At 44.2% G+C, this 24,699-nt stretch overlaps 1 protein-coding gene across 1 annotated transcript; it reads right to left on the minus strand.

The window, feature by feature from the left end:
• Positions 1-2,561: 2,561 nt before the first annotated feature.
• On the minus strand, positions 2,562-11,235 carry SKA1 (spindle and kinetochore associated complex subunit 1). The gene is made up of 3 exons (XM_062615391.1): positions 11,218-11,235; positions 5,652-5,821; positions 2,562-3,592 (listed from the first exon to the last, which is right to left on the minus strand). The coding sequence occupies exons 2-3, from the start codon at positions 5,815-5,817 to the stop codon at positions 3,444-3,446; spliced, it is 315 nt and encodes a 104-aa protein (XP_062471375.1). The 5' UTR covers positions 5,818-5,821; positions 11,218-11,235; the 3' UTR covers positions 2,562-3,443.
• Positions 11,236-24,699: the final 13,464 nt, after the last annotated feature.

Here is a 24,699-nt window from a genome sequence, read left to right on the forward strand (position 1 = left end):
AACTAAATAAGAAATACTACTAAATTGGAATAGAAAAAAATCAGAAAAAACAAAATTTTCTTTAATTTCTTGAGTGAGAAAGGTGTGCTGCTATCAACTGCTGTGATTTTCCACTAGTTTTAAATCCAGGAAGAACTGAGGAAACAGGAAAACTGATTTTCCTAGTGCAATTCCCAATACAAGGAGGAAGAAGCTATGACCCAGTACATCAAAGTACAAACACACTGACTTGGTTGCGATCATAGCTTTCCAAAACACTTGGTTTTATTCAGCTTTGAAAGCAACACATGTAGGAATAAACTTATTCCATGGTTCTGTCTATACACATAAAACACATAAGTGCTTCTGCCTATACTTAAAACCCAGTGTGTTGAAGTGGCTTCATTTAAACAAGTTTTTCTGCATTTTAATTGCATCCCAGGAAATTCCATGTGACACAAGATGTGACACAAGATAGATTAAAAAAATAATAATCAACCATTTAATAAGAAAGTACCATTTAATTTTCCTTCTTCACTGTGGAAAAACTGCAACCCTAATTACAAGGATATTATACATATACAAGGATATTGTATGTATATAATCAGCTTTGTAGCTGATTAAATATATATTCTTCTGATTATCACATGTACATCTTCCACATTTAGCCCAACGCTTGGTTTTAGTTGCAGTCAACATGTCATAAAGGGTCTTGTCTAGTAAGAAAAGCACCTAAGGGGGAAAAAAAACCCAAAACCCAAGTGCAAAACTGGATGAAAACTCCTTATTTGAATGAAGATTTCCTGCCTTTCCATGCTGGTCCTCAGCAAAGGAGCTCTCTGTAAATAGAAAAATATACATATTATATTCTTCATAATATTATATTATAAGTATTATTATTATATATATAGGGAAATATAACCCCCATTTTCAAGAAGGGGAAAATGGATGACCCAGGGAATTACAAAGCAGTCAGTCTCACCTCTGTGCCTGCCAAAATCTTCGAGCAGATTCTCCTGGAAGGCATGCTAAGGCACATGAAAAACAACAAGGTGCTTGGTGACAGCCAGCATGGCTTCACTAAGGGGAAATCCTGCCTGACCAATTTGGTGGCCTTCTATGACGGGACTACGGAACAGATAGACAGGGGTAGAGCAGTTGATGTCATCTACCTGGACTTGTGTAAAGCATTCGACACTGTCCCACACAACATCCTTGTCTCTAAATTGGAGAGGCATCAATTTGATGGATGGACCACTGGGTGGATAAAGAACTGGCTGGATGGCCGCACACAAAGAGTTGTGGTCAATGGCTCAGTGTCTGGCTGGAGACCAGTAACGAGTGGTGTCCGTCAGGGATCGGTGTTGGGACCGGGCTTGTTCAACATCTTCGTCGTTGACATGGACAGTGGGATTGAGTGCGCCCTCAGCAAGTTTGCCGATGACACCAAGCTGTGTGGTTCGGTTGATACCCTGGAGGGAAGGAATGCCATCCAGAGGGACCCTGACACGCCTGTGAGGTGGGCTGATGCCAACCTCATGAAGTTTAACCATGCCAAGTGCAAGGTCCTACACCTGGGTCGGAGCAATCCCAGGCACAGCTACAGGTTGGGCAGAGAAGAGATTCAGAGCAGCCCAAGGAGAAGGACTTGGGGGTGTTGGTCGGTGAGAAAATGAACATGAGCCGGCTTCAGTGTTCAGAAAGCAACCGTATCCTGGGCTGCATCAAAAGGAGCGTGACCAGCAGGTCGAAGGAGGTGATCCTGCCCCTCTACTCTGCTCTCGTGAGACCTCACCTGGAGCATTGTGTGCAGTTCTGGTGTCCTCAACATAAAAAGGACATGGAACTGTTGGAACAAGTCCAGAGGAGGCCCTGAGGATGATCAGGGGACTGGAGCACCTCCTGTATGAAGACAGGCTGAGAAAGTTGGGGCTGTTCAGCCTGGAGAAGAGAAGGCTGCATGGAGACCTCATAGCAGCCTTCCAGTATCTGAAGGGGGGCTATAGGGATGCTGGGGAGGGACGCTTCATTAGAGACTGTAGTGACAGGACAAGGGGTAACGGGTTCAAACTTAAACAGGGGAAGTTTAGATTGGATCTAAGGAGGAAGTTCCTTACAGTAAGGGTGGTGAGGCACTGGAATGGGTTGCCCAGGGAGGTTGTGAATGCTTCATCCCTGGTGGTGTTCAAGGCCAGGTTGGACAGAGCCTTGGGTGACATGGTTTAGTGTGAGGTGTCCCTGCCCATGGCAGGGGGGTTGGAACTGGATGATCTTAAGATCCTTTCCAACCCTAACTGTTCTATGATTCTAAGGTTCTCTGCAATCCAAACCAGTGTGTGGTTCTCTCAATTTCTTCCAATGCAATGCAGAGTAGACACCTCAGGTAGGATCCAAATACCCAAAGCAGAAGACCAAAAAAACTCTACCTCAAAACCAACACCCCCTCTCAGAACAAAAGCACAGAAATCTAGGGTTGCATTGCACATACTGGGGTACACCTTTATTAATAAATTTCAAATTTTTTTTTTTAAACACAGTCATCTTTATGGGCCATAAGAGCAGATAGTTTACATGAGATGATGTGGTTAAAACAGATACAGGCTCACAGACATAAACAACAACAGATTTCTGTTTGTTTTCTTTTTACCAACTTGCAGAATTAGCACTTATCACAATAAGTTTGTTCTGGGACTCCAAGGTATTTAAAACCAACCTTCTATAACAATATCTGACAATTTTGACCACCATTCTCAAAGCGGACTTTGACTTTTTTTCTTAAAAATACCCACTGCTCTGTAGTTTTGGTCCAAGGGTTAAGTCTGAGGGAAAAATCTAACTGCCCTTTTTGTCTTCATGAAGTACGAAACCCGCATGGCTCATAGAAACTACCCAGCACCGAACTGCCTGTTAATGTTTAAATGGCATCAGATGTTCCTGTTCCAATGATAGATACTCCAAAACATACAATTAGGATCAGAAGGATTAAGAAATGAAAATTTGGAAACTGGTTTGCACGATTTAAGAAAAAAAAAACCAGAATCAAATGCTTCCTTTGAGTAGCTGCAGAGCTTTGGACACAGTTTCTAACTCATTAACAAGAAAAGGAACATCACGACCATGTAGAGGACATTAACTTTCAAGTGCTGACCTGAAAACGTCATTAAAACTGCCTGTGACCACAGATGAGCCAATTACATCTTTGCTTTGTACATGTAATTTATCAAAAGACATTAGTTCCCTCTCAAGTTTTCAAAACAAAAATCAGATACTTAGAGGCCATTTGAGATTGCCAGTCCTGATTTAGGATGTCTGAAAAACACTAGGGAAAACATTGCCTTTCAGAAAATAAGGAGATCTAAATAGTAATGTCCATACATGGAATCTTTCTGCATACAACAAAACTCTCTGCGTCTCAAAACACTGCTGCCATCTACATCTGGGGTAAGCAGAGTACGGGAAGCATGTTAGCAGATGGCATAGCGGACAATTCCAGAGGTACGAATTTCTTTCAGTCTTTGGCAGTGGCGCAGGATGACGATGATCTGATGGAAGCGCTTATCCAGCTTCATATGGGTGAAAAGTCTGATATCTTCCTCCACAACAAAATAAACATCTGGAAAACAAAGAACAGCTTTGCTAGAGAAATAACTGTTGTAGGATACACTTAATATTGCACACATAACTACACAACCTCTACTTAGCAACAGTACAGTCATCAGCAGGACAGCCTCGCACTGTCTCAGGAGCTTTGTCTTACTGTGTAAACTATCACTAGAAAGAATAATTACCAGCATTCATTAAGTTAATGGAAATCCTGCACCAGCCACAGGCCCCATTCAATGAGCTCCCTCTGTTATCATCTGTATCTACTAACATCTCCTAAACCACGCACGCTCCTGTCAGGGTGTACATACAATCACAGAGTGGCCTGTGTTGGAAGAAACCTTAAGGCTCATCCAGCTCCAACCCCTGCCACAGGCAGGGACCCCTTCCATTAGAGCAGCTTGCTCCAAGCCCCTGTGTCCAACCTGGCCTTGAACACTGCCAGGGATGGGGCAGCCACAGCTTCTCTGGGCACCCTGTGCCAGCGCCTCAGCACCCTCACAGCAAAGAGCTTCTGCCTAAGAGCTCATCTCAGTCTCCCCTCGGGCAGGTTAAAGCCACTCCCCTTGGCCTGTCCCTACAGGCCCTTGTCCCAAGCCCCTCTCCAGCTTTCCTGCAGCCCCTTTAGGCACTGCAGCTGCTCTCAGGTCTCCCCTTCAGGAGCCTTCTCTTCTCCAGGCTGCCCCAGCCCAGCTCTCTCAGCCTGGCTCCAGAGCAGAGCTGCTCCAGTCCTTGCAGCATCTCCATGGCCTCCTCTGGCCTCACTCAAGCAGGCCCACAGTATATTATCACCATACCATAACACTGGGAGAATCTCAGTGAGCAGCAACTCAAAAAGAAGCAAGAAAATGTCTCAGGTTGTTGTGACTCCTGAGTACCCAGTGAATGCTTAGGGCAGAATGCTCTTGCATTCTGTCCAGAGCAAAAATTAAGAGGCAAGCATCAACATAAAGAATTCGCCTTCTGTGAGGCAGAGTTTGCTCCATGTTTTATGTCTGAACTCAGGAACATGAGGACATTCTAAAGATATTACCAAGCTCGGCATGTGGAGTACACCCCTCCAGGAATAATTACATTCTTGTTCTCAAAAAGAATGTCAAATAGGATATTTTAATATTAGAGATTCATTGTACCATGTATCTTTGAAAAGCTAACCTGTAAGTACAGTTGGCTTTTAAGTTAAGGGAAAGACATTTTGGTGTGGTGTTGTTCCTTCCACACTTTAAAGAGGAGAAAACCTCTTGAGAATATCAGACAGCCCTGTCTTTTCTATAAACCCTCTGCAGCATGACTGATTAGCCAGATTTCCCAACCTTAGAACAAGTTTTTAACAGTTCATGTCCATTCTAGCTTAAAAGCTGAAAGCACCGTTTATACAGCTTGGTTATCAAAGCAGAAGCTACCAGAACTTGTAGCAATTCCTCACTAAACCTTTGCGCACCCAAAGATTTTGCTACAACACACTGTGAAAGTGATAATTTAGTGAAAACATATAAAAAGCAACCAAGTTGGTCATGGGAAAACTCTTCACTCAAAACCATAACCCTTGTTGCTACACTGTATGACTTTATCCAGAAAAGGTTTTTATATTGAGTATTTTAAAAGGTTTTTTATACTGAGAATATAAAAAGGATTTTTTACTGCTTACCCAAATCTGTACAGTAATAAGACACTTATATTCCTTATGGCCTAGAATCTAATCTGGAACCAAATCTCATTTCTGTTCCCCTTCCATTACATGGAGGCGGAAGCAGAACTTCCCAAGCTCCAGACTGCTGAAGCATTGTAACTCCACAAACTTATTTTTTTCACTATTTTTTTTTTTCATCTGAGAGTAAGCAACAGCAGATTTCCTAAATATTTTCACTCCAGGAAGTTAGAGCATTCCACCATTTACCTCAGCCTGCATAGACTGTTTGCTGAGAATAAAATGCTCTGAGTTATACCATAACATGAAAAGCACGTGCTGTCATTAATAATTCAATATTTTGTTCAATATCTTTATACTTGTGCTGCAATATCCAAATGTTACAAATGTGGTACTAACAAAGGGATAAAAAAAAAAAAACCTTCTATATCCTCCTTTTCTTCTGTTACGTATCTGTAGTGCAGGCTTCTGTTTGTTGCATTCATAGAACGTGGAGCCTGATTGCGGATCCTGTATTTGGTCACCATTGCTTTGTTTAGATTTTTAATAACTGCATTGATCTGATCACATGTTATGCGGCCTTTCATATACCTGCAAATAAAAAATAAAAATCAGTAACCAGAAAAATCAAAGTTCTGTGTTTATTTTTCTCTTTCATCTGCCTTCACTGAAGGCCTTATTCAATTTCTTCTTCAGTTTTTCTGCTCTGTGTTAATGGATAAACATAGTAGTTAATTTTGCTCACTTCCTTGACTGTCTAATAATCTTGAAAGTAAAAAGCCGTGGTAAAACTTAAACCAGAGAGACAAAACATTAGAAGGCTAAATTAAGTAAAAAAAAAACCCAGTGCTTACGTTGTAAGACGCATTTCAAGATGGAACAAAGGTTGCTGTTACATTGTACCACTTCAAATACAAATGCAGTAAAGTCAAACAGCATTGCAGAAAACACTGTACAAGCCAAAACTGAAATTAAATGTTTCTGCCTAAGAGTGCAATGTTATTCGCACTAGATACTGTGTGTGATCCTAGAGCCATTCCTGTATTTTTCTGAAGAAATGCCAGTTTTGTGTTGTTTTCTGTATTTTATTGTGCAGTGTACTGAGCTATGCAAGACACAGTTCCTCTGAACTTTCAGAGCGGTTCATAAAACTGGCACTAAAATAGTAAGATTTGCCAATAACAGCCTAGAGGCACAGGAAGCACAGAAGATAAAAACAAAGTGATGTGGAAGCATTAGAACACCGGAATATTTGCAAGTTAAGCTATTTAGTATTTATAATGTAAAGACATGAATTCAAGAAAAAGGAAACATGCTATGAACTGAGGAGCCATTACATAAAAACAAAGGCTGAAACCCACATAAACAAGCAGTAAGCTAAATACAAAATAAAACCCCAGAAACCACTGCAGTAACAGAGAGGGCACCCTTATAACCTGAATTATCCTGATTGCTTTTCAGGCACTGCAACACACCAAACTTGGCTGTTGGTGTTTGGTTCAGTACCAGTTTGCTGATGTGTGGAACTGAGGGAAGTGTTGCAATTAATTTTAAGAAAAGAGTTCTTTAGGTTGGTACATCAGGTGGCCAAAAGCTGTAGGAGAGTAAGACTGAAAAGATCAATGAACAGGAAATTTCTTCCCTCATTTTAATCTGAATGGAAAAACGTATTTGGAAAACATACAAAGCATTAAAAGCACAAGTAGCTAATCAATGAGAAATTCAATATATCAAACCACAATGTGGGCAGGCATTCTACAATTGCCAACTAGAAATAGGTGTTCGCTGTCAATTTGAAGAATAGCCAGCTCCTGCCAGGGACACAGGCCTGCATGGGGAGTGTAAAAACTCCTGAATTCAAAGCATTTGCTCTAACTCCAGACTGAAGTGCTGCTAAGTTATTTCCTATCAGTTTTCAACTGTATTGACACTTCGATTAATCCAGACCCAAAGTTTGAGGTGCAGCCATTTTTTTAATAAAAATATTCTACTTTGCACAAACAGCAAAGTTTTTGTTCAAACAAAAGCAGCACTTCCACTCCTGAAGTTCAGTCACACTTGGCATAAACAACCACAGAAGGGCTTTGCCTGTATACATTAACTGCTATTTATTGCTCTATCTGCATCCCTTAGCCTATTTATAAAGTCACAGGGGAGGGTGCAGAGTTATGAAGATTAAGGCCAGAGGATAAAATACCTATATTTAAGTTCCTATGCTCCCACTATCAGAAGACAAAGAGTGTGGGAAGCAGAAACAGAAAAGCAGGATTTGGTTACCTGACCCTAAGAAACAAGAGCTCAAAGAGAGGCCCTCAGGAATCCAAGGTGCTTGGCGGTGGCCAGCAGATGTGCTGGGGTTTAGAGACAACTCACTAACTAAAGATCTGATAGCGCATGCTACAGAATCTGCAATGGCACCAAGGAGTTAGGCTTAGCCAACTGCCTTCTGGTTTCTCCAAAGGCATTCAGGGACAAGAGGGGGTGCTGGGGCACCCAGTAAGCATAGGGACACCAGTATTACAGACTTTTACATGTAGGTGCCTTCATCTGAAATGAAATTCTGCCAAAAGAAACTGCAATTTTTTTTCTGTGTATAACCATAAGGGTCACAAAACCCCCTCATGTTTCGACCAGCCATGGCTGGCAAACACATAAATGCTGGTATTTATTTCCGTTTGTACATACAGCAACATGAAAATACAAAGTTGAGAAGTTACAAATTCACCCATTTAAATTAGATTTAAAATAACTTCAAAATCTATATTAATACACCAAAGGCAAAAAAAAAATCAGATTCTTTTTTATTTTTTAAAAGAGTGACCCAATTTCTTCTTTTAATCCACAGAAGCCCTTTTCAAAACGTTTTTCTCCCTAGGTATGAAAACTAAAGCACAGTGCTATGTTCTTCAAAGAAAAAAACATTAGTATATCACATATATGTCACTGCAAAAGAGATGAACCTCCTCCTAATGGCTAGCCCCTGCTTCCTCAAAAGTGCTTAGGTTAAAAGAAACTTCTATTCCCCCAACTTACCATCTTCTGAGACTTGAGAGTTATTACGAATGTACAGATTCTAAAATATCTTAAGTGGTAAGAATTTTATACAGGGAATAAAGCAAGCATTTTCTTTTGCCTTGAATTCAATGTTAACTGAGACATCCACTGTGCAACTTCCTTTCTCTTCCTCCAAAAAGTGCCTTTCTGTGACAGATTTGAAGGGTGAGATAATCTGCGAAGTTTCTTACTGTGCTGAAGCATTCTGTTTGATCAAGGGACTCTTGTATCCACACTTTAACACAGCATGGACCCCTGCTAAATACCTGCTGCAGAGTTCCAAAATTAGGAAACCACTGCAGACAATACCCCTTTTTGTGCCCTAATGATGTTAGGGATAGACTGTTGTTCACATTCAGCACTAAGAGGGTGAAAACCACCTAGATTATTCAGTTACAATCTATAGCAGCTGTGGGAGGAAAAGAGAGAGGAATGTGACTCTTGGCAGATGCAAAATCCAAGATACCCAGCTGGTATAGGATTTAGACACATATGTGATGCATTTGTGCTTTACTAAGTCCCTCAGACAGGCTTAGCATAGGCACAGTCCTGTGCTAGCACAGCCAAGCAGCTCTAGGACTAGAGCTGTGTAAAGATGCAGCAGGTATAAAGAGACCTGACACTGGATCCAGCGCTGACCTAGAGAAGTGGGATACGAGCCTAATTCTCATTGTTCTAAGACAATACATGAAGTGTGAGAAAACTTGGGTCACAAGCTTGCTGGTTAGATTTGAATAAATAGTATGTGAGATGGCAAGTTTAGCGGACTCTCCCAGTCTTCCATTACAACACTGCCAGGCAACAGATAAAAAATGGTAGATTAATAGTACTATTTAAATTGATGTAAATCATCCTCCACAGAACAAACATGCTTTTCCCATATGAGTAAAAATAATTCTATAGCTCCAGAAGCACAGTTTAAGATGTGACCTTTCTGTAAATCCAGAATAAACAGAAGAGAACCCATCTAGGCTCTGTCCCTACCCTCCCCACCTGGGATCAGCAGTGGAAAGTCTTCCATTTTTAGGGATAATGAAACAGTCAAGAAGTTACACGGAAGACTGTAGTTTTAAGTGGAAGACACAATATTTGGCTGGAATGTTTGGCTGGAACTACTCCTGCCATAGCATGGGACTAAAAATTCATGTAGTCCAGAATCAGCTTTCAAAAATTTTATCAGAGAGAAGTACCTACAGGATTAAATCCACCATGTACCAGAAATGATCACCAGAGTAAAATATACCAGCAGCACACACCTTTAAGAAGTAACCAAGAGTTGTGCTCCATTAGTTCAACTTTCAGACCCAAAAATAAAAAAATCTTACAGAAATAAGTGCTATCAGGGAACACACTGAATCCAGACTCGGTGACAATGAACCAGTGAGCCCAGAGGAGACCATGGAGATACTGCGAGGGCTGGAGCAGCTCTGCTCTGGAGCCAGGCTGAGAGAGCTGGGCTGGGGCAGCCTGGAGAAGAGAAGGCTCCTGAAGGGGAGACCTGAGAGCAGCTCCAGTGCCTAAAGGGGCTGCAGGAAAACTGGAGAGGGGCTTTGCACAAGGCCCTATAGGGACAGGCCAAGGGGAATGGCTTTAACCTGCCAGAGGGGAGGCTGAGATGAGCTCTTAGGTAGAAGCTCTTTGCTGTGAGGGTGCTGAGGCGCTGGCACAGGGTGCCCAGAGAAGCTGTGGCTGCCCCATCCCTGGCAGTGTTCAAGGCCAGGTTGGACACAGGGGCTTGGAGCAAGCTGCTCCAGTGGAAGGGGTCCCTGCCCGTGGCCAGGGTTGGGACTGGATAAGCTTTAAGTTCCCTTCCAACCTAAACCGTCTGTAATTTTAGGATAACAATTTAGTCATCAAGAGAATTCCCTCATTTTGGCAGGGATATTTGTCCTTGTCCAAAAATGCCATTTAGGAAAAGTTATTCCTACATGACAGATTGCAAAATGCCCCTTAATGGAGCAGTGCAGGATGGGGCAAGTTGGTGCTGTCTGGCTAGTTTAGCACAATATGGCCAGTGCAAAAGTCTAACAGAGAGGGGAGACTAACAGTAGACTATCGTAGCCTGAATGAAGTCACAGCACCATTGAGTGCTACTGTACCAGACATGCAAGAACTATATGAACTGGAGTCAAAGGCAGCTAAGTGAGATGTCACAATTGATATTGACAAGGCATTTTTCTCAATCCCTTTGGCAGCAGAGTGCTGGCCACAGTTCACATTCACTTGGAGGGGCACCCAGTACATTTGGAATCAACTGCCCCAGGGGTGAGAAAACAGCTGCTAAAAAGGAGAAAAATGAATGCCACAGCTGAACCCAGGACACAAGGACCTCTAATAATCAGATCCTCACAGTAGGGGAAAAAACCCACAGCTTTCTATTCCAAAAATCTGGGATGTTATAATGGGAGGGCTTTTTTTTCTTTTAAAAAGTCTGGTTTCTTTTCCTGTCCCAGAGCAGGTTGGTAAGTCAAGACCTGAAAGCTGTCAGAAACCAACTGTTAGGTTGAATAAAACCAGCATCTATTATTAGTTTTCCTTTTAAGCATAACCATACCTTTCCTCTTATGACATGATGGCTCTTTTTATGCTTCTACGCAGAACACAAGGAGAACCCATCTATACTTACAGGAGCTAAGATATTTCATAAACTCAAAGTGACTTTAGAGAATGAGAGGCTTGGGGTTTAAGCGATGATTTCTCATCTTACCAACATACACATTAGAAATAAACATAATCACCTCCAATACTTTCATTTCCAGGTTTTGCAGTGTTGCACATAAGCTATCTAGAGCTGTCATCATGATGTTCCACCCTGTGGAACATCTACAACGTTAAAGCGGCTCTGTCAGTCTCAGATCTGCAAGATCACTCTCCCAGACCTGCCCCTGAACTAGACTGGCATGACAGTGGTAAGAAAAGCCACGCATACTTACGCAGGAACTTCTTCAAGATCTTTTGGTGTTACTGGGAGCATTTTCCTAGGCAATGGTTTTTCAGATACCTTTGTGGGTTTTGTTTCTTTCCCTTCTTGCTTTTCAGCAGGTTCCTGGGTTTCCCCATGATCACTGCAAAATGAATGAATATTAAGTGTATAAATTGCAGATAAGTATAAGGAGAATACCATTACAGTATCGAGTCTGCTCACTCACATTAGACAAACAGGCCTAAGTTCCAGCCCATCTGTGTGAATGAAGACAATTCACAATCTCTTCTGAAAGAAAAAGAATTAATAAAGTGCGCCTACTCCATTGTAAGCTGCATTCTTCAGCTGACTTCAGGATAGCTCTTTATTTCTCTGCTAGAGAGGCTGCTATTCCTGCACATGGCAGGGGGGGTTGGAAATAAGATGATCTTAAGGTCCTTTCCAAACCTAACTATTCTATGATTCAATGATTCTATGAATTAGAAGCAGTCCAAACACAGCACAGAGCAGTTTGGAATTCAATGTACCATTACATTTCACACAGAACATGAGGCCTCTCTTTTCATCAGATGAACCACAGCACAGAGCTGCACCCTAACAGGCAGATCTCAAACACTTCACAGCTCTTTGAAACAATTTCAAATCCTGGGAAGCCTGACTCACCCATTAAGGTTATAAAGCAAAGGAATCCAACACCATTCAGCAGGCTAGGGTTGTTTATATATGAATTTCTGTTCCTTAGATAAGCTCCCAAAAGCTGAGGAACGTCCTGCTTTGAGTGATTATTAGAGAATTATTTTCATAAAATTACTTTTCCTCGAAGCCCTCAGCTTTGAGCCTCAAACACCACATTATTCGCCAGGCACGCTCCCAGCTGCTCTCCTAGTCACTGGTAAGAGGATGGCAAAGAGGATGCATTGAGCCTAATCCATCTGAATACAAGGACATTACTGGGCTGAGATGTGCAACAAAAATAACTTAAAACAGTACCAATCCGATCTGACACAAATAACTGATCCTCTACTTCAAACTACCCTTCCCACAAGAAGAGAGCTCTGTTTGACAGGGCCCTACAGTCACTGAAGGGCACAGTAGAGCCCCATCTGTTGACATGATGGCTGTGATTTCATGTGTTGCTGAATGCAACACCCCCAAACCCAGTGTCCTTCTTGACAGGGACGATGACTGCAGTGTAGAGGACAGGCAGCGCCACCTGGTGGACTCCCAAACTGTCTGGTCTGCAACTCAGGGACAGGGGAATCCTCTGCTCCCTCCCACACTACAAGGCAGAGCCCTTCTGAAAACCAGCCACACTAATTCAGATTTAAACATCTGAAAAACAAGATGAGGCACTGCACAAAACTGATCCTGGTGCCACTGCGCTAGCACTAGTGGCAGGGAACGTCAGCAAAGATTTCCCTCAGGGAAGGGTGTGGACTTCTGGTGGTGTGGAAGGAGGATATGAAATAGGATAAACCTAAGGACCAAGAGATGCGAGTTCACATCTTAAAACATCATTCCTCCCATACACTACAGCCTTCTGCTATCTGCCTCACCACAACAAACATACGTTTCCTAGAGGATTCCCTGCTCACCTATACCATCTATGACCTGCAGGTACTTCTGCTTTGGGTTCCCACCCACTACCTTGACACTCTATAGCTGCAGTGAGATAGTACATTTACACAGTTGGCTGCTAACCTGAACCACAAAAAGAAAGAACTGAAGCGTGTTTCAAAACCTTGCTTTTGTGTAATGATAAACTGCTCTCTAAATAAACACCTGGAATACAAAGGGCTTAAGACATGCTCAACTTGCTTTTTATTTCAGTGAGATTCCTCTGCTAAATGAGAACATCAAAACCAAGAATGAGAGGAAAAACAGCTAAAGACATGAATTGTCCCATTCCTCTGTGTGTGCATTCTCATTCTTCCTCAGATTTTAAGGCCTGCATCACGACTGCTCAAGTGCTTTGCTTTCTCCATCACTTACAAAACGCACTCAAAGGACAATTAGTGCTTGGCTCCCATGCATTTTGGGACATATAGGAACAGAAATGGAGGAAGTCAATGGAGGAACATTTGAGGAAGATGACTGAAGACCTATTTACAGCAATACCGATGGATCCTCACCAATTACGCTCTGTCGAGCACTTGCTTGATCCTCCACTGCACAACAAAGTGAACATCAAGAAGTGACAACATAGGAGGCACTGGCAGAGGGTGCCCAGAGAAGCTATGGCTGCCCCATCCCTTGCAGTGTCCAAAGCCAGGTTTGACAGGGCTTGGAGCAAGCTGCTGTAGTGGAAGGTGTCCCTGCCTGTGGCAAGGGGTTGGAACTGGGTGAGCTTTAAGGTCCTTCCAACCTAAACCAGTCTGGGATTTTAGGATAACGATTTTGCTTCAGGCATCAAGAGAACTCCCTCATTTTGCCAGAAATATTTGTCCTTGTCCAAAAAATGCCATTTAAGAAAAGTTATCACTACATGACAAACTGCAGGCAAGAACATCTATTAATCAGGTACTGATGGTAGAGGAAAAAACCCACAGCTTTCCATTTCAAAAATCTCAGATCTTTCAGTGGGTGGTCTTTGCTGCTTTTAACAAATCTGATTTATTTTCTGTCCCAGAGAAGGTTGGTAAGTCAAGACCTGAAAGCTGTCAGAAACCAACTGTTAGGTTGAATAAAACCAGCATCTATTATTAGTTTTCCTTTTAAGCATAACCATACCTTTCCTCTTATGACATGATGGCTCTTTTTATGCTTCTACGCAGAACACAAGGAGAACCCATCTATACTTACAGGAGCTAAGATATTTCATAAACTCAAAGTGACTTTAGAGAATGAGAGGCTTGGGGTTTAAGCGATGATTTCTCATCTTACCAACATACACATTAGAAATAAACATAATCACCTCCAATACTTTCATTTCCAGGTTTTGCAGTGTTGCACATAAGCTATCTAGAGCTGTCATCATGATGTTCCACCCTGTGGAACATCTACAACGTTAAAGCGGCTCTGTCAGTCTCAGATCTGCAAGATCACTCTCCCAGACCTGCCCCTGAACTAGACTGGCATGACAGTGGTAAGAAAAGCCACGCATACTTACGCAGGAACTTCTTCAAGATCTTTTGGTGTTACTGGGAGCATTTTCCTAGGCAATGGTTTTTCAGATACCTTTGTGGGTTTTGTTTCTTTCCCTTCTTGCTTTTCAGCAGGTTCCTGGGTTTCCCCATGATCACTGCAAAATGAATGAATATTAAGTGTATAAATTGCAGATAAGTATAAGGAGAATACCATTACAGTATCGAGTCTGCTCACTCACAGGCCTAAGTTCCAGCCCATCTGTGTGAATGAAGACAATTCACAATCTCTTCTGAAAGAAAAAGAATTAATAAAGTGCGCCTACTCCATTGTAAGCTGCATTCTTCAGCTGACTTCAGGATAGCTCTTTATTTCTCTGCTAGAGAGGCTGCTATTCCTGCACATGGCAGGGGGGGTTGGAAATAAGATGATCTTAAGGTCCTTTCCAAACCTAACTATTCTATGATTCAATGATTCTATGAATTAGAAGCAGTCCAAACACAGCACAGAGCAGTTTGGAATTCAATGTACCATTACATTTCACACAGAACATGAGGCCTCTCTTTTCATCAGATGAACCACAGCACAGAGCTGCACCCTAACAGGCAGATCTCAAACACTTCACAGCTCTTTGAAACAATTTCAAATCCTGGGAAGCCTGACTCACCCATTAAGGTTATAAAGCAAAGGAATCCAACACCATTCAGCAGGCTAGGGTTGTTTATATATGAATTTCTGTTCCTTAGATAAGCTCCCAAAAGCTGAGGAACGTCCTGCTTTGAGTGATTATTAGAGAATTATTTTCATAAAATTACTTTTCCTCGAAGCCCTCAGCTTTGAGCCTCAAACACCACATTATTCGCCAGGCACGCTCCCAGCTGCTCTCCTAGTCACTGGTAAGAGGATGGCAAAGAGGATGCATTGAGCCTAATCCATCTGAATACAAGGACATTACTGGGCTGAGATGTGCAACAAAAATAACTTAAAACAGTACCAATCCGATCTGACACAAATAACTGATCCTCTACTTCAAACTACCCTTCCCACAAGAAGAGAGCTCTGTTTGACAGGGCCCTACAGTCACTGAAGGGCACAGTAGAGCCCCATCTGTTGACATGATAGCTGAGATTTCATGTGTTGCTCAATGCAACACCCCCAAACCCAGTGTCCTTCTTGCTGGGGAAGATGACTGGTGTTTTATATGTTTTACCTAAGGGACTTTTTAGGGTTCTAGCACAAGCTTGAAAGTGAACAGTCAAGAGCAAACTCTAGAGTCAATACATATAACAACCTCAACTCCCAAATTTTCAAAGTTAATATACAGGAAAATGAATACCATTCTGCAGCTGGACAATGCCAGTAGCAGCCCAAGCCCTCCATACTTATGTACCACATACCAGCTTTCCCATGCACTGAAATGACAAGGAAGCACTGTCAGAAAGTACTGTGCTTCTTTCTGTTCCTTCTCCACAGTGTCCTGCAGCTCCTAAAATTAATATTAACACTCCATCAGAAATCTTGAAGTATTAATGTCAAACACATAAAATTAGTTTACTATCAGGGTATTGCTAAAGTAATTTTTAACTTGGCAACAGGTGCTCTTTTCTCTCCTCTCATCATCTCACTTCTTCACCCTGCACCTTCCCAAAAGCAACTAGTAAAGCTCACAAAAACAAATCTAAGAATGGCTGTCCTTGCCCTCAAAGCGGCAAATAACTGTGAGCAGGGAAGAAAAATCTTTACCAATATACTTTAGTAAGTCTGGGCAGGGGAATGGTGAGGACAATCAACACATAGTACAGGAAACTCATCTACAGTTCCCCAAACAACAGTTTCAAAAAGACTTAACACATGAAAGCACTGCAAAAACTTACCAGAGCAACACATAAATACTCTTTTGTAGCTACAGCAAGGATGCAAAAATTGAACTGCTGTTTAGCTCATGTATCTGTTAGGATAAAGGTATGCTTTCAATGCATAAAACTTGATAAGTAAAATGTTTAGTTTTCACTGTGCTGGAGAGCTGCTTAATAAACCATTAGTAAACCCAGTACAGGGCTCAGCTTCTTCTGTAAGCACTGAGGATCTGGAAAAGAACAACTACATGCTTATCTAACATCCCTTTGAATCTTCCAGTGGTTTATGAATAGGATTAAAAAAGAAAAAAAAAAGATTACTTTTAGCGATGTTGCCTTTTCAGTATTTCCTTGACAATCAGATTGTATTTTACTCAGGAGATCATGCAAGACTATTATCTGCTCTCTTATTTTAGAGATCACATGCTTACGGGATGGTTCTTGACCTGCCAAAAAGAAAAAACATTAAGCTAAACCATCTCCAACACAAAATGAAAGTCCCATTTCCCTCCCATCCACATGCAGCAATTATCTACTAAATCTACGCTCCCCAAACACCGTATCTTCCCAGGAGAAGCAGCAATATTTGCTGGTCAAACTGACAACCACAGAGCCAACAGTTCAAAGCTGCTGTGGGAATAAAGGCTTCTCTCCAGCATGAGGCCAGAGCACTAAGCTTTACCCACTACTGCTACAGGTTACAGGTGGACAACATAGGTTTTAAACAGTCTGGCTTTCACAAGCACTCGGCTTCAGCACCCTGCTCTGCGTATGATCTCCCTCTGCTTAGGGATATAGTTCTCTGCAAACAGGTTAGCCTGGAAGATCAGATGACCCTCCCAACAAACATTTCTATGATCCTGTATAATCTGTATTTGTGCTTAGGAAAGAATAGGAGATCAATGTAAAACATTCAGATCTATTTTAGTACATCAGATTAAATAACCAAACCCCACTCTTAAGTTCCTTTTACCGGCAAATGCTAATGCAAGAAGCTTTTTCAAAGCCGAAATCTTTTCCACTTCATTATGTAAGACATCCAGGTCTGAGGCTAACACTTCCAAGCACAAAAAAGGATAACCCTCGGCCATCACTCTGAAGGGGAACAAAGAATTAAGTAATTTCAGAAAGGATTGCAAACACTAGCATTTTAAAGAGGACCCTGATCTGCCAAAGCAGCAAAAGGAACCTAAACGAAGCAGTAAAGGTAGTAACTACCTTTTATTTTGTGACACCTAAAGCAGCAGAGGAAGCACAAAACGACTGTTGCTAGACAAAACAAAGCAATTTCCCTGAACTCTGAAAATAAACCCAGTGTAATACCATAAACTCCTCATGAAACTGAATTAAGTCCTTAATATAATAAAGTGCTCACTACTAAAGGAGTTGGAAACTTACTGCAATAAACAGGAAACACAGGGTTATATAGAGTACACCTATAAATCCCTCTCTGGGATACATCATGAGGTGATCAATATTTAAAGAGGCTGTGTTTGTTGCAGGTTTTTTAAGTAATTAAGCAAACAAACCAACCCACCAAAAAAACCAACAAACAACAACAACAAAAACACAAGGAGAAAAACCCCAAAGTGCTCTTGTTTGCTAGAGCAGAGAATGGAACCACGAAAAGTAGCTTTATAGAAAAACAGAATGGTTTTGACTGCAAGGAAGCTTAAAGTCCATCCAGTTCCAACCCCTGCCACGGGCAGGGACCCCTTCCACTAGAGCAGCTTGCTCCAAGCCCCTGTGTCCAACCTGGCCTTGAACACTGCCAGGGATGGGGCAGCCACAGCTTCTCTGGGCACCCTGTGCCAGCGCCTCAGCACCCTCACAGGGAAGAGCTTCTGCCTAAGAGCTCATCTCAGTCTCCCCTCTGGGAGGCTCAAGCCGTTCCCCTTGGCCTGTCCCTACATCCCTTGTCCCAAGCCCTCTCCAGTTTTCCTGCAGCCCCTTCAGGCACTGGAGCTGCTTTAAGGCCTCCGCATTAACAACCCCCGAGTGGCCGCGCCGCCCCTGCAGTCACAGCGCTCACACCGCTACCTCCGGTGGATCCATCACACCGGAAAAAAACACGCTTTATTTTCCGTTTAGTTTTACAGTGCTGCGAACCAGCACACGGCAGTTACCAGCCAGCCATGAGAGCCTGGCCGATCTCCGCGCCTCACGAGAAGCGGGAAGCGCTCCTTCCTAACCCGCATAACCCCGCGGCACCCCCAGCTCCCTCACCCCCCATTTTCCCCTCACGAAACGCCCCATCATGACCCCTCACGTCCCCGGCACTCACCGAACTGATCCCTGCGGCGGGCAGCGCCGGCGTTGAGCAGGAGAAGGAAAAGCACAAAGAAGCACAGCGAGCACGGGAAAGGGCCGCTGGGTACGAACGGCTCCGCTTTAAACCCGCCGCGCTCTGGCGGCCGTTTAAGAGCGTGCGCAGACGCTGCAGCTGGACGTGGGAACATGCGGGGGCTGCGGAGCGGCCCCATCCAACCTGGCCCGGAACACTGAGAGCATATGGAGCCAGGCTGAGAGAGATGGACCGGGGCAGCCTGGACAAGGGAAGGCTCCTGAAGGGGAGACCTGAGAGCAGCTCCAGTGCCTGAAGGGGCTGCAGGAAAGCTGGAGAGGGGCTTGGGACAAGGGCCTGTAGGGACAGGCCAAGGGGAATGGCTTTAACCTGCCCGAGGGGAGACTGAGATGAGCTCTTAGGCAGAAGCTCTTCCCTGTGAGGGTGCTGAGGCGCTGGCACAGGGTGCCCAGAGAAGCTGTGGCTGCCCCATCCCTGGCAGTGTTCAAGGCCAGGTTGGGCGGGTCCTGAGGGGACGCTGAGGGTCGGAGATCCCATGGCAGATGGCACCCTGGTACAGCAGAACCGCTGCTGCGGGGCTGGCACGGAGCTCCCCATGACCCGTGTGCAGTGAATCCAGACCCCCCCCGTGTGCTGGGCTGCACCCCCAGAGCGTGAGCAGCAGCTCAGGGAGGGGATCCTGCCCCTCTGCTGCACTCTGGGGAGACCCCCCCTGCAGTCCTGATCCAGCTCTGGGGCAGCAGCACAAGAGGGACGTGGAGCTGTTGGAGCGAGGCCAGAGGAGGCCATGGAGATGCTGCGAGGGCTGGAGCAGCTCTGCTCTGGAGCCAGGCTGAGAGAGCTGGGCTGGGGCAGCCTGGAGAAGAGAAGGCTCCTGAAGGGGAGACCTGAGAGCAGCTCCAGTGCCTGAAGGGGCTGCAGGAAACCTGGAGAGGGGCTTGGGACAAGGGCCTGTAGTGAGAGGTCACCAGAGAATGGTTTTAAACTGAAAGAGGGGAAAGTTCTGTACTATAAGGCTGGTGAGGCCAAGGCCCAGGTTGACCAGAGAAGCTGCAGCCGCCCAGAGATCTTAAATTGTTTCAAAAATTAACTTCTTGTTGCAGTTGAGCTAAAGAAAGCAAGACATAACAGCCGGATTCTCCCAGAGCAGTTTCCCACCTGCATTTCTTTGTTTTACTAAGTTGACCTTACATGATGGCTGAGAACAAAGGTTTGTGTTCATTTGTGTTTATCAACATAGGCTGCTTGCTTCTTGGCCAAACAAAAACAAAATGCAGTGCAGGAGCCAAACTGCCCCCCTGTGAGATTAAAAAACAGCGCTTCTTGGTTTGAGAATTTGTGGGGCTGGTGTTGCTGTTTTTGAAGGTTTCTCCAAGCATCATCCAATTTCAGAGTGTTGATTTTGTCATTTACTGTGTTAAAGTGAACCAGTATAGGATTTTCTTATTAAAAGGCTGGTCAGCTAAATACAGAGTAACAAAGCTAGAGCACTAAAAGGAATTTACAGGATAAATAGCAAGTTCACCCAACAAGTGTGCCCAGCAAGATGCATCCTCTATAGAGGAAAAGAACTGAGACAATGAGACTTAGAATCAGAGAATAGTTAGGGTTGGAAAGGACCTTAAGATCATCAAGTTCCCCCCCACACACCATGGGCAGGGACACCTCACACTAAACCATGCAACCCAAGGCACAGTCCAGCCTGGTCTTGAACACCACCAGGGATGGAGCATTCACAACTTCCTTAGGCAACACATTCCAGTGCCTCACCACCCTTACAGTAAAGAATTTCCTCCTTATATCCAATCTAAACTTCCTCTGTTTAAGTTATAACCTGTTACCCCTTCTCCTGTCACTACCGTCCCTAATGAAGAGTCCCTCCCCAGCAGCCTCATAGACCCCCTTCAGATACTGGAAGGCTGCTATGAGGTCTCCACGCAGCCTTCTCTTCTCCAGCCTGAACAGCCCCAACTTTCCCAGCCTATCTTCATACAGGAGGTGCTCCAGTCCCCTGATCATCCTTGTGGCCTCCTCTGGACTTGTTCCAACAGTTCCATGTCCTTTTTATGTTGAGGACACCAGAACTGCACACAATGCTCCAGGTGAGGTCTCAGGAGAGCAGAGCAGAGGGGCAGGATCACCTCCTTCGACCTGCTGGTCACGCTCCTTTTGATGCAGCCCAGGATACGGTTGCTTTCTGGGGCGCAAGTGCACATTTCCGGCTCATGTTCATTTTCTCACCGACCAACACCCCCAAGTCCTTCTCCTTGGGCTGCTCTGAATCTCTTCTCTGCCCAACCTGTAGCTGTGCCTGGGATTGCTCCGACCCAGGTGTAGGACCTTGCACTTGGCATGGTTAAACTTCATGAGGTTGGCATCAGCCCACCTCACAAGCGTGTCAGGGTCCCTCTGGATGGCATTCCTTCCCTCCAGCGTATCAACCGAACCACACAGCTTGGTGTCATCGGCAAACTTGCTGAGGGTGCACTCAATCCCACTATCCATGTCACCAATGATAATGTTGAACAAGCCCGGTCCCAACACCAATCCCTGAGGGACCCCACTCGTTACTGGTCTCCAGCCGGACACTGAGCCATTGACCACAACTCTTTGTGTGCGGCCATCCAGCCAGTTCTTTATCCACCGAGTGGTCCATCCATCAAACTGATGTCTCTCCAATTTAGAGACAAGGATGTCGTGTGGGACAGTGTCGAATGCTTTACACAAGTCCAGGTAGATGACATCAACTGCTCTACCCCTGCCCATCATTTGCGTAGCTCCATCATAGAAGGCCACCAAATTGGTCAGGCAGGATTTCCCCTCAGTGAAGCCATGCTGGCTGTCACCAAGCACCTTGTTGTTTTTCATGTGCCTTAGCATGCCTTCCAGGAGAATCTGCTCCAAGATTTCGCCAGGCACAGAGGTGAGACTGACTGCTTTGTAATTCCCTGGGTCATCCATTTTCCCCTTCTTGAAAATGGGGGTTATATTTCCCTTTTTCCAGTCGTCCTGAACTTCACCTGACTGCCATAGTTTTTCATATATGATGAACAATGGCATTTCTCCCACATCTGTCAGGAGTTTCCCATGACCAGCGTTAGTATCTGCCACAGCACAAAATTTGAACTGATTTGATTTTGTCCCATATTCTAAATTTTTTATGAGAAAAGAAAAGGTTAATAATATAGCTTAGAGTGACAGTAATTCTTTTCTGCAGCAAACTACGAGAAATATGTGCTAGAAGAACTATCAATATTCACACAAACACATCCTGAAACACTCCCTTTTAGTTCTTCCTTAGATAATCAGCTCAGTGTTTTATTTAAATCTGGGCCTTGAAAACTACTTTTCATCCACCAGTATCTTGCATAGCAGTGATTTAAGTCAAAACACCTCACCCCACAAAACACCAGGTGCTGATGTTTTGCCTTCATATCCCGCAACAATATTCAGTAGGATGCTATCACCTTTTCAGCAATTTTGATTTTCCAGAGGACAGATTAGGAAACCACCTGCAATTATTTGCCAGCACTGTGATGTTCCCATGCCCCACATATCTAGAATGAAGCCCCAGCAATGCTGGTCTCAATTACAGCTGCATATCCCATGAAAAAGAGTTTTTTTGTCTTTGGATTTCTTACTTACTTGACAGGCAAATCCTTTGCTCAAAAAGGTTTGCACAGTATTTCCTCCATAAATAATGTATTATTTTATTGCCCCATCAGGCAGCACACACAGCAAGGGGAATTAGTCTTTCTGGCTCCCCTGCTGCTTTGTTGTACTACAAGTTTTATGCTTGCCATTTGCCACGATTTTCAAGTCATCCCTAGCTGCTGCATTACTCTATTTCCATGGAGTCAACAGTTTTTTCGTGACTTCATAAAATCTTAGAATCATAGGATAGTTAAGGTTGGAAAGGACCTTAAGATCATCAAGTTCCAACCCCCCTGACATGGGCAGGGACACCTCACACTAAACCATGTAACCCAAGGCCTCATCCAACCTGGTCTTGAACACTGCCAGGGATGGAGCATTCACAACCTCCCTGGGCAACCCAATCCAGTGCCTCACCACCCTAACAGGAATTTCCTCCTTATATCCAATCTAAACTTCCCCTGTTTAAGTTACAACCTGTTACCCCTTCTCCTGTCACTACAGTCCCTAATGAAGAGTCCCTCCCCAGCAGCCTCATAGACCCCCTTCAGATACTGGAAGGCTGCTATGAGGTCTCCACGCAGGCTTCTCTTCTCCAGCCTGAACAGCCCCAACTTCCTCAGCCTGTCTTCATACAGGAGGTGCTCCAGTCCCCTGATCATCCTCGTGGCCTCCTCTGGACTTGTTCCAACAGTTCCATGTCCTTTTTATGTTGAGGACACCAGAACTGCACACAGTGCTCCAAGTGAGGTCTCAGGAGAGCAGAGCAGAGGGGCACGATCACCTCCTTTGACCTGTTGGTCACGCTCCTTTTGATGCAGCCCAGGATACGGTTGCTTTCTGGGGCGCAAGTGCACATTTCCGGCTCATGTTCATTTTCTCACCGACCAACACCCCCAAGTCCTTCTCCTTGGGCTGCTCTGAATCTCTTCTCTGCCCAACCTGTAGCTGTGCCTGGGATTGCTCCGACCCAGGTGTAGGACCTTGCACTTGGCATGGTTAAACTTCATGAGGTTGGCATCAGCCCACCTCACAAGCGTGTCGAGGTCCCTCTGGATGGCATTCCTTCCCCCCAGTGTATCAACCGAACCACACAGCTTGTGTCATCGGCAAACTTGCTGAGGGTGCACTCAATCCCACTGTCCATGTCACAGGCAAAGATGTTGAACAAGACCGGTCCCAACACCGATCCCTGACGGACACCACTCGTTACTGGTCTCCAGCCGGACATTGAGCCATTGACCACAACTCTTTGTGTGCGGCCATCCAGCCAGTTCTTTATCCACCGAGTGGTCCATCCATCAAATTGATGTCTCTCCAATTTAGAGACAAGGATGTCGTGTGGGACAGTGTCGAATGCTTTACACAAGTCCAGGTAGATGACATCAACTGCTCTACCCCTGTCCATCAGTTCCGTAGCCCCATCATAGAAGGCCACCAAATTGGTCAGGCAGGATTTCCCCTTAGTGAAGCCATGCTGGCTGTCACCAAGCACCTTGTTGATTTTCATGTGCCTTGGCATGCCTTCCAGGAGAATCTGCTCCAAAATTTTGCCAGGCACAGAGGTGAGACTGACTGCTCTGTAATTCCCTGGGTCATCCATTTTCCCCTTCTTGAAAATGGGGGTTATATTTCCCTTTTTGTAGCTGTCGGGAACTTCACCTGACTGCCATGATTTCTCAAATATGATGGACAGTGGCTTAGCAATTTCATTCTCCAGCTCCTTCAGGACCTGTGGAGGGATTTCATCAGGACCCATGGACTTGTGCACGTTCAGATTTTTAAGATGGTCTCAAACCAGTTCCTCTCCTACAGTGGGCCCAAGGTCTTAACTCTCACAGTCCCTGCATCTGCCTTCCAAGACCTGGGTGGTGTGGTCAGAGCCTTTGGCAGTGAAGACCGAGGCAAAGAAGTCATTCAGAACCTGAGCCTTCTCCAAATCCTGTGTAGCCAGTTCTCCCGAGAGCTTCCTGAGGGGGCCTACGTTTTTCCTAGTCTGTTTTTTATTTCCTATGTACCTGTAGAATCCCTTCCTGTTATCCTTAATATCCCTAGCCAAGTTTAATTCTAACTGGGCCTTAGCTTTCCTAACCTGGTCCCTAGCTTCCTGGACATCATCCTAGGCAAAACTGTAACATACCAAGAAATTCATCCCTCCCAGCCCTTAAATATGAGTTTTCAGGGTTTCCACAGTTCCCTGGTGTGAAGTTGTTTACATCTCCTAAACATCTCAAAGATTAAGTTACAGTAGAATGATAGCATAAGTCTCCACTGAAATAAAGATATTCTAGTTCAAGCACTGCTTCAGCGGCATAATATATGTGTGTGAAACACAGTGTATACATGCTGTGTAACACAGCACTTTGTCTGATTGTGCAAGGATCCTGTGACCGTTACCTGAAGTAACTGCATTCCATATTTCAGTTGGATGAGAACAAGCTTTACAATCAGCTTTAAACACTGATCTTTCTTCCTTTGGATAATTTTTCCAACTTGTTATCAGCGAAGTCCTGATTTTCTGCGAGAAGTTCTTGGCAGACAGAGCAACAGCTTTTTCCTTCTCTGTGGGCAATTAACTTGAAGCAATCTCTGA

This window comes from Pezoporus occidentalis, unplaced genomic scaffold (assembly GCF_034315485.1).
Source record: "Pezoporus occidentalis ecotype Australia unplaced genomic scaffold, CSIRO_AGI_Poc_V1 ctg180, whole genome shotgun sequence".
NCBI classification, from domain to species: domain Eukaryota; kingdom Metazoa; phylum Chordata; class Aves; order Psittaciformes; family Psittacidae; genus Pezoporus; species Pezoporus occidentalis.

Bases quoted from the DNA above. Each gene is read 5' to 3' on its own strand.
- SKA1 (XM_062615391.1), bottom strand. From the start codon at position 5,817: ATGAAAGGCCGCATAACATGTGATCAGATCAATGCAGTTATTAAAAAT. The intron at 3,593-5,651 runs GTTTTTTTTTTT...TTTGTTTTCCAG, and splicing joins AGAAAAGGAGGATATAGAAG to ATGTTTATTTTGTTGTGGAG.